General features: G+C 48.1%; 2 protein-coding genes across 4 annotated transcripts; both read left to right on the forward strand.

Moving 5' to 3' along the window:
• Positions 1 to 4207, forward strand: LOC103978833 (protein LONGIFOLIA 2). 3 transcript variants are annotated; one of them, XM_009394780.3, is made up of 7 exons: positions 1 to 264; positions 354 to 1703; positions 1803 to 1998; positions 2201 to 3424; positions 3534 to 3691; positions 3770 to 3859; positions 3934 to 4207. In XM_009394780.3, the coding sequence occupies exons 1-4, from the start codon at positions 109 to 111 to the stop codon at positions 2827 to 2829; spliced, it is 2331 nt and encodes a 776-aa protein (XP_009393055.2). In that variant the 5' UTR covers positions 1 to 108; the 3' UTR covers positions 2830 to 3424; positions 3534 to 3691; positions 3770 to 3859; positions 3934 to 4207. The 3 variants fall into 3 exon arrangements, with proteins under 3 accessions (XP_009393055.2, XP_018679469.2, XP_064956933.1); XM_018823924.2 differs by having other exon boundaries at positions 3986 to 4207; XM_065100861.1 differs by having other exon boundaries at positions 3770 to 4207.
• LOC103978835 (uncharacterized) lies at positions 3367 to 4162 on the forward strand. Its single transcript, XM_009394782.3, has 4 exons — positions 3367 to 3424; positions 3534 to 3691; positions 3770 to 3859; positions 3986 to 4162. Exons 1-4 carry the CDS (start codon positions 3367 to 3369, stop codon positions 4160 to 4162), a joined length of 483 nt encoding a protein of 160 aa, XP_009393057.2.
• Positions 4208 to 9681: the final 5474 nt, after the last annotated feature.

A 9681-nucleotide genomic window follows, 5' to 3' on the forward strand; every position in this document is an offset into this window, starting at 1 on the left:
GCCTCCCATGTGTATGCGTGTGTGAGGTGTGAGCTGGAGTCTGGAAAAGAGGTTGAGATCTGACCTGAGACGGGCGGCGGAGAATCCGTGTAGAAAGAAGAGCAGGAGATGACGCCCGGCGTTGTTGGCCATGGAGGTGTCCTAGAGGAGCCGCGCCTCGAGCGGCAGATGGGGTGCATGGCTGGGTTCCTCCATCTGTTCGACCGCCACCAAATCCTCGCCGGAAGGCGCCGCTACTCCACCCGAAGCCTCCCCACTTCCTCGGTGAGGGTTTTGGAGAAAAAGATGAGATCTTGGATGCGTTTCTTTCCTTTTGTGATGCTGTCTTCTAATGGTTGGTTGGTCGATTTCAGGCTGCTGGATCGAGGTCGCCGTCGGAGAGTTCGGTAGCTTCCTCGGCGTCGTTGTTCATGGAGAGCCATCCTCCTTCGAGGCCGCTGGAGCCCCGCCCTTCTTCGCCGGAGAGAAGCTCCGTGTCGGAGACGCCGGCGAGGCGGTCGCTTCCGCTGCCGCTCCCGATCTTCGAGGTCGCGGACGGGGCGAGGACCACCTGGAGGATCCGAGACTCTCCTAGGCTTTCTCTCGACAGCCGCGCGGTGGTTGACGCGAGAGGAAAGCTCCGACCACGGGAGATCCGGACGGCGGTCCCCGTGACCCCCGGGGGCCAATCTGACGCCTCCGACGCCGGGGAGGAGCAGCGGCGTTCCCCGAGCGTCGTAGTGCGGCTAATGGGGCTCAACTCCCTGCCGAGTTCCGGCAGCGCAGGTGGAGCTGAGCTGGACGGCGCCGAGCTCCGCCGATCCGCCTCCGAGTCACGAGTTCGGAGAGATCCATCGAGCTACGGATTCGCGGACGCAGGATCGTTCCACAAGCCATCGCCGCAAGCGGAAGCCACTCCGATATCCGCCGAGGAGTTCTTTAAGACGGTCAATCCGGCCCGATTCCGGCTTAACGACGCCAAGAAGGCCAAGCCGGCTGCGAGAAGCACCCTGCTTCAACCGCTCCAGCGGAAGATCTTCTTTGACGCCGACGACTTCTTCCCGGAGCCGAAGCGGTCGGCAGCGCTCTACTGCGAGATCGAGAAGCGGCTCAGGATGCGAGGCATCGACGAGCCGGCGAAAGACCTGGAGACTCTGAAGCACATCCTGGAAGCGGTCCAGCTCAAAGGGCTCCTCCACTCCAATCTGTCGGACCACCACGTCATCGATCGCCGCAATCTCACGTACGACCACGAGGGCCGGATCCACCGCGACTCCCCGATCGTCGTCATGAAGCCGACATCCAGGTCCCCGCGGCGGCCATCGAGCGAGCCGCCACCTCCCAGATCCGGCGCAGCTTGCAAGAGCGCAGGGCCGGTCCGGCGTGAGCGGGCGGCGGTGGAGCGGACCATCAAGGAAGGAAAAGAACGGAAGTATCGAGCGCCGATATCGCCCGAGAGCCCAAGCTCGGCGGTGCATCGAAGGCCGTTGAACGCAGCGGCCCAGAAGAGTGCACAACCGCAGCGGAGGGTCTCGACCGTCGGTTCCCCAAAGTCTAGTCCGAAGAGGGTGGGTTCGGATCCGCTGGCCGTCCGATCGCCGAGGAGCCGGAGGCCAACGTCGGCTTCACCTGCCGAGGAGAAGGTCCACGCATCGGCGGAGGACGATTCCTCCACCAGCCTTTCCGAGAGTAGCATCAGCGCGTCGTCTCAATTAGACTTGGAGGTACAACAACCTTTTCCGTCTCCACCAACGCAATCCCGCAACATTTCATGGAGTTTCGAGTTTGTAGTGACACGGATGGTGGATGATCATTTGACGCAGAGATCGAGGGCGGAGGACTGCAGATCAGGGGCAAGCCTGCTGGAGCGATGCGACAAGCTGTTGCACAGCATCGCGGCGTTCACCGCGGCGGACCAGCAGCCGAGCCCCGTCTCGGTGCTCGATTCGTCGTCGTACCTCGGCGACGACGGCTCGCCTTCGCCCTCTCCCCTCGCCAAGCGTTCCATCTACTTCAAAGGTAAAACACACCAACAGAACTGCCCGCGCTCCCTGTCCTCCGCCTTATGGGCCCCACTTCCTCTTTGTGCCAGCTGTGACCAACCTGGCCCGGCAGGCCAACGGCGCCTTTCTGTTTCGCTTTAGAATCTGATTTGAAACCACAGCCTCCTGCTTTGAATCCGTTATAGTATTTGCGAACATTGATGCAATCCTGTCCGCAGATCAACTGGCAGCCGACGAGTGGGAGGAGTTGGAGTGGTCTCCACCGGCTTCAACGAATCATGGTGACGCGGACGGCGGGCCCGACGCAGTAGACCACGACTACGCCTACGCGCACGACGTCGTGCGCGCCTGCCGCCGCTACGGGGACGTGTCCGACGACGTGTACGCGGTCCTGGAGAAGGGCTGCCGCCGGCGCCGTGCGGGCGACGCGACCAAGGCCGCCCGCCTCCACCGCCGGCTCCTCTTCGACACTGTGGCCGAGATCCTGGACCGCAAGCGCCGGGTGTCCCCCTGGGAGGCCTTCTCGAGCCCCCCCGCGGGAGGCGGCGGGGAGGGGGAGGAGGAGGAGGAGGCACTGCTGCGGCAGGTGTGGGCTGAGGTGCGGCGCATCCGTGAGCAGGTGGCGGAGGACGACCAGGACGCCGTCGCCTGCTGCGCCGTGCGGAAGGACATGGCCGGAGGGCTCGCCGCCGACGGGTGGGCCCGCCACGCCGCCGAGATGTCCGACGCCATCCGACAAATCGAGCGGCAGATCTTCAAGGACCTCGTCGCGGATACCATCCACGACCTCGCCGCCGGCGTCCCGGAGTCCCGCCCCCTTCTCCCCCGCCGCAAGCTCGTCTTCTAGATAACCAAACCAAGACAAATAAAGAGGGCAGAAAAAAAAGGCGGATATGTTGTGATGACGTAACAAAAGGGCAAAAGCGTTGTTTTCGGTAATGTGTGGGACCGGTCCGAAATGGGCTTCGGCCAGAGTTGGAGCCCACGCGTCCATTGTATATTTGGGATTGGGTTTCGTTAAAGGAATGGTTTGTTTTGGGGCCCAAATAGCAGACGTGCTGCAGAACGTGTGATTGGGACATTCGAATCACAGATGAGTTTAGTACGAGACCATTGGTCGGTGGAGGCGACGCAACCCCCTCCACCTTCGTGGAAAAGCTAGAGTAGTTTCAGCGCAGACAGAGGTTGACAAATGCTCCTCCTCTCCCAGAAGAAAATTGCCAACACTCTTTCTTGGAAGTTGTACTGAGAAGACATGTCAAGAAAGTCAACACAGAGCCTATAAGAAGGCCTGTGTTTGTCATCCGTCATGGCCATCATCCATCGTCTCTTGTTGCTCCTCACCACCCTGCTTACTTCTGACTTGTAAAAAATGCACGGTTTCATGGATCTCACAGCTGAGCACAAGGAGGTCTTCTCCCTTTTCGACAAGGATGGAGATGGTTCTGTCTCTCTTCCTTTTTGTCTTTGTTCTCCTTCTATCTTGTGTTATGTGGTTCCAAGACGCAGACCAAGATTTGATGCTTATATTAAGATGAAATCTGCTTGCAGGTCACATCACGCTCGAAGAACTGCGCACCATCATCCGATCATTAGGCCGAGAACCAACTCTGCAAGAGCTGCAGGATATGATCAGGGAGGTCGATGTGGATGGTAATGGCACCATAGAGTTTGATGAATTCTTGAACGTGATGGCTATGAGAACGAAGGTGACCATGGAACGAACGCTTTTACCAACTTCAGTGATCGATGCTTCTTAATTACAGTTGCTTTTCGGGGCTTTGTAGGAGGCTACTGAGGCTGAGGCTGAAGAAGAACTGCGAGAAGCCTTCAAGGTTTTCGATATAGACAACAATGGATACATCTCACCCAGCGAGGTGATATTTCTCCCTTGCATGTCTTCTTCTTCGTAATATCTATCTATCTATCTATCTGTCTATGTGATCTATAGGTATGAAGGAGCTTTGATGTCTCGAAACCTCTCGTCGTAATTGCACTTGCAGCTTATGAGCGTGATGACTAATCTGGGAGAGGAAGTAACAAAGGAGATTGCTGCAGAGATGATCATGGAGGTTGACGCTGATGGTGACGGGCAGGTGGATTTCAAGGAATTCTCCACCTTGATGATGGCTATCGGAACTACACCGACGAATTCCTTTTCTTCATTGTACATAAACTGAATCAAATACATGTTGATGATCTCTCTCGTTTGATACAGCACAAAAGCTTTCCACGGTCATGCCTCTGTGAATGACCACAATGATGTCAATGGTAGCACACTACTACAGTAGCAAGCAACACTTGCCAAAATCTCTGTTTCAGGCTGAGATCAAATGGCAATTAGAATTATAATATCGAATCTTTTCGCGAAAAGAGAATGAGTAATCTAAGCTTTAAAAGTAATTTGGCAGTGTAATACTTGAGCATAAATTTGTTCCAAGTGAGCAATCTTTTCAAAGGTTGACACATCCTGTGGATGATATGCTTTCCCTGACCCACCTTCTCCAAGATGAAGAGCTCATCTCCTCCTCTTATTCCCATCACTGCACTGTGCTTGTGCAGCCACTCAAGCTTATTCTTATGCTCTTTTGGCACTCAGCAAAAGGCTTGTGATTCCCTGACTGCAATAGTTGAGTACTGCAACAACTATGTGAATCAATGGCTAAGCTGCATTTGCATGGAACACTACTGCTCATGCTGTATGAATTTGGATGGCAATAACTGGTCACTTGCACATGAAAAAGACATCTTGGAGGTCAATTCTTGGTATTAAGTTCAGAAAACACCAGCTTGAATTCTTCTCCAGCTTCCAAACTGCTGCCTTTCTTCCATCCTCAAATTCTCTTCAGTGCATCTAAGAGATGTCTTACTTTGCTCCTACTGCTATGTATGTTTTATGAGAAGCTGCCTCTTAGCAAACAAAATCAAAATGAAGGAGAAGATGTCTGTTGGAAGGCAGCAGCTTTCCAAACAATCATTACTTGCTCCAGAGACACTAAAGTTATGTTCTTGATGTATGGTTGCACTAAGGCATGATTACCAATGTAGACAAGAATTTCTTTGAGATGGATGCTATTGTTTTCCCATGGGGAATCACAAGTCAATTCAGAAACATGAAATCTATCTCAAGCAGGAAGAACAAAACATATATTAGTTTCTGCAGACTTCTGAGCATCAATAGTTTTGAATGCCTAATCATAATGCAAAGAGCAGTTTAAGGGGAAAATAGTTAGAAAATTCAGAAGAAAACATGATTGATGAATCTGAAAAGCTTTTTATTTTCTTTGAAGGTATCATTTTTGCTTCATTTTCAATTAGAGAGTGATAAACTCATAGTAGCTTGCTTCAAAAATTCAAATGAATGAAAGGAAGTTCATGAGTTTTCTTTTAGGGAACCCACAAAATATGAAATGAAACACTCTTCAACTGCATTCCAAGAAAAATAGTTTAGCCGTTAATACCGCGTGAAAATTAAAAGACAACAAGAATTGTGGATTACATGTAAAGCATAACAAAGGCAAAAACAAAATAATTGGTTGAAAAAGAAGAAAAAAACAAAATCAAGCATATCGACGCGTGTCCAACAATCTATCAAGACAAATTTAGATGAAATTTGAGGTGTAGTTTGATACAATTAGTACAAGCATTTGGTGTATGCTTGGAAATTAACACAGCAATTTTCATGCTTCCGAATCAAGATCTTACCAATGAAAATAATAACTGAAGTCGAAGTTGATGTTTTTCTTCTTAGAAGAAAGCTGAAATCCATATAGAACAGTGAGCAAAAGCTTCAATCTTTTTCAAAGTGCATACTAATTGTGAGCAGTGGCAGCTTAAGGAAAATTGATACCATACTTTTGAGGTGTAATTGCTTCTGATGATTCTGACACATTGACATCCAGAGAAGGCTTTTAGCAAGAACAACAAAATTCAACTTTATATCTGATGAGATAAGAGCAGAGTCATAGATTGATGGCTGGTTCAACGCAAGAACATTCGATGTTCCGAACAAAAGATAACATAACAATTTAAAAGATAGATTGCATTTTGTTCAATTAATTAGACTTTTATGTCAACACATATGATGCTTAGCTAGAGATTACGGGCATGTCTACTGTAAAAAGAAGATAATTATGAGAAATGCAAGTTCATAATTAAGCTTAGCTTGGAGATCTTCTCATGTCTCCTTCATCAAGCAGCCCTCTTAATCTGTCACCTCAAAGACAGGCTTTGCAGCTTCTTAAAGAGGGTCTTAAGAAAGGCCAGTCATACATATTGATGTTAAGATCAAGTGACAAGGAATGCATCATGAGAGAACAACCCTAAAGATGGACAGAAGCCATTAAACTCTGAAGGGATAACTACACTTATTGGGGTCCAAAGCAAGATGGCACTGAACATAGGCCTCAGAAACTTCCATGGAAATCAAATAAAGAGGCTCCAGACTTAGCCAAAGCAGTTTGTGGTACATGGAGAAAGGATCACAGCTCTTATAAATGAGTAAATTAGCCCATTATACTTATCAAAATGAGAAGAGAGAGAGAGAGAGAGACAGAGAGAGGTAGTAAAAGCTTTTGCATGAAATGAAGAAGTGGATAATATTACTTGGTTTGAAGCCAACAGTGTCAGATCTCATTGGTAGTAGCCAACAGTGCACTCTTGGAAATCTATAATCAGCAAGTTAAATGGACCAAATGCAACAAAACAAAAGATAACCTATGTGGATATGCAGGATAGAGTTCTTTTTGTGGATATTCCAGCTGACATGGCCTTCTGTGAACATGCCAAAGCACACACAAAGGAGGGGAGAGAGAGAGAGAGAGAGAGATGGCAAAAGTCAAATATTCAACAGAAAAATTGTAGCTAGGAAAATAAATATTCATTCTACTTGTGAAAATTTGTATCCATCTATGTTCTTCTCTTTTTGGGAGGAAAAAAGGAATCAGGGAATTGGAAAAATTGAGATTAATACGCATTTAAATTCGATTCTGAAGCATCTAAGAGTATGTATAGATTTTCTTGCATCTGTCCTCAGCAGTACTTACAATCAAATCTCACAGTCACACAAAAAAGAAGAGAAAAAGGAAAAGCTCGGAGACACATGTGGAGGAGTTGTTAACAGTACTACAAATTAGTGTCATCGACCTATGTAGGATTGTACAAGCAACACCTTAATTGGTAAAGTCAGAGAAAGATCTGCAAGAAACTAAGACATAGTACTTACCAAAGAGAGATAAATCATCCCAAGCAGAAGTCATTTTTCTTGTACAAGACCTTAAGAAGAGGCCCTTGCTTTCCCTCTTATCCTCTTCTCCGGTTTGATTCAGCTAAATTCCTCATCAGATCACATGCCAGGAGAAAGAAAGGACAAACAAACACAGAAAACAGCGGATGAAACCCTAATGAACTAGGTTTAGGGTTTCTTTCTTCTGATGCTCCCATCAGCAGATGAAACTGCCAGATGACCTGATTTATCTCCTGCGGAGGTCCATGACACACAGATCCAAGGGATGATCAGATCATGCTGGCAGCTTCATCCACTCGTGGTGCACCGGAGGAATCCGAAAGACCGGCATGCGATCAATAGAACAGTAACTAGAGAGAGAGAGAGAGAGAGCGGGGGAGGGAGAGGGAGAGAAAGAGAGGGAGAGAGAGAGAGAAGGGAGAAAGAGAAGGGGGAAGCTACTGATAATTTTATAGAAAGAGGCAGTGGAAAGGGGGGAGGGGGGGTTGGGGATGAGAGGAGAGGAGAGGAGAAACCACACAAGAGAAAACAAGGAAGAGAGAGAGGATGAGTTGCAATGGACTAAAAAGGAGAGGAGTTAGAATAATTTCGAGGGATAGTGGTCCCATGGAAAAGCAATTCAATAATAATGTCTCACCCACAGGCTTAGCTTTCTATTTATTTACCTCCCACCTTTCATTTGCTTTTGGAGGCCCCCTCTCGTGGATCAACATGTTCCTCAACTCAAAAGAGAGAGAGAGAGAGAGAGAGAGAGAGAGAGAGAGAGAGAGAGAGAGTTTAGGGGACCATTTTGCATAGAACTTTGTATGCATTTGCATAGGAGAGAACATCTTTAACCTAGCAAGCTCATGTGACACACACACACTCTCTCTCTCTCTCTCTCTAACAGGAATCATTTTTTGTATTTGGGATAATTGCTTTTGTTTTCCGAAACAAAAGAGAAGAGCTGCTAAAGGCATCAGACTCGTAAGCAGTCATGACTCATCCGAGAAGGGTTGGTGCCATGATGAGGAAGCTATCGAAAGACAGTAGAGAAGGAGATGCTTATCCTCTCATAAAACAGAAGAAATCAAATACGTTATGTATGTATGTATGTATGTATAGAGGAGTCGTCGTCGTCTTATAGCACCAAAGCTCCATGATTGTCCATGGAGGAAGGAAGCAGCACTACTACCATAGCATGCAGCGAGCGGATGGTCGAGGGAATTAAAGCGATGCTTAGGGGTTAATGTACCGCAAAAGGACACACGATAAAAACATCCAGCTAAGACCTGTCTCTCGGGCAATAAGTTCCAATGAATCCAGACCGCTATGTGATCACAAGATTCTTGGTGCAACTACTACCAGCTAATGCTCATCTTGTCACTTACCTGTGACAATTAATGGGGGAGATGATGCTAAGCTGCCGCATCCAAGTTGACGGGTGAGGAGCAGATCCTCTATCTAGTATCGAAAGAGTGGGGAGCTGATCTTAGCAAGTATTGTGGAGTGAGAAAAGAGATGGAACCAACCCATCCCCGATGTCTCAGGCTGTCTGTCGTAGATAATCCAAGGGTCTGTCTATACTTGAGACATGGAGAGGGAGCTCTGCCCTGCGACAGTGGACCAGCTGACAAGAAAGTTGAGAAACAAAGAGGGGAAAGCCCGGCCATGTGATGCAACATGAGAAGAATATACTCGCACAGTAGTGCTACCTTTTTATGCCGTGGTGCAATGAGTGGGGGATCTGTTGGGTCCAATAAGGGGAACAAGCGATGGTGTCAAAGCAAGACCTAACCTAGAATCATCGCCTTCGCTTTGTTTCCTTTTTTCTTCTACGAGCACAAACCTTGGCGTAACTCCTCTCCTCTTACAGAAAAGACCCACCCCCAAGTGGTGGACTAAACTACAGTTTCGATGGCCATCCATCCGAAAGCTTCATCGCAAAGCATTACTAGGAAGATAAAATGTGTACAAGCAGACAGAGACAAGAGCGCATGCCTAACTTTGGTGGCCAATTTGTAGATGAAGGAGGAAAAGGCGTGATAAAGTGAAACGAATTGCTTCCGATATCACGCAAAGCGCTCCAACCATTTCTGATTCTGTTCCTAGTCGTCAGTCATCGAGTGACAACAAGGAACAGCTAAGAAGGAATACAGGAAAACAATAAGATCTTTTGTGCCGACAGTTGATACGGATTAAAAGGCAATCAAACAATAAGACCCTTGGGTTTAGTATATTCCTAAAACAATTCAAAACCAGAGAGAGAGAGAGAGAGAGAGAGAGAGAGAGAGTACACATCACGGTCGTATGTCTCTTTGCATGTTAGGCTTACAGGGCAGGCAGAGAACTGCCAGTTGATGATGTACTTTGTTTGTAGGAAAAGAGATTAATAGCAAAGTAACGCACCAACACTATGGATCCAAAGCAAACTTCTTCGGGGCACAGCACCAACACAATAGAATGATGAGCTGC

Source organism: Musa acuminata, chromosome BXJ2-3, assembly GCF_036884655.1.
Source record: "Musa acuminata AAA Group cultivar baxijiao chromosome BXJ2-3, Cavendish_Baxijiao_AAA, whole genome shotgun sequence".
NCBI classification, from domain to species: Eukaryota; Viridiplantae; Streptophyta; class Magnoliopsida; order Zingiberales; family Musaceae; genus Musa; species Musa acuminata.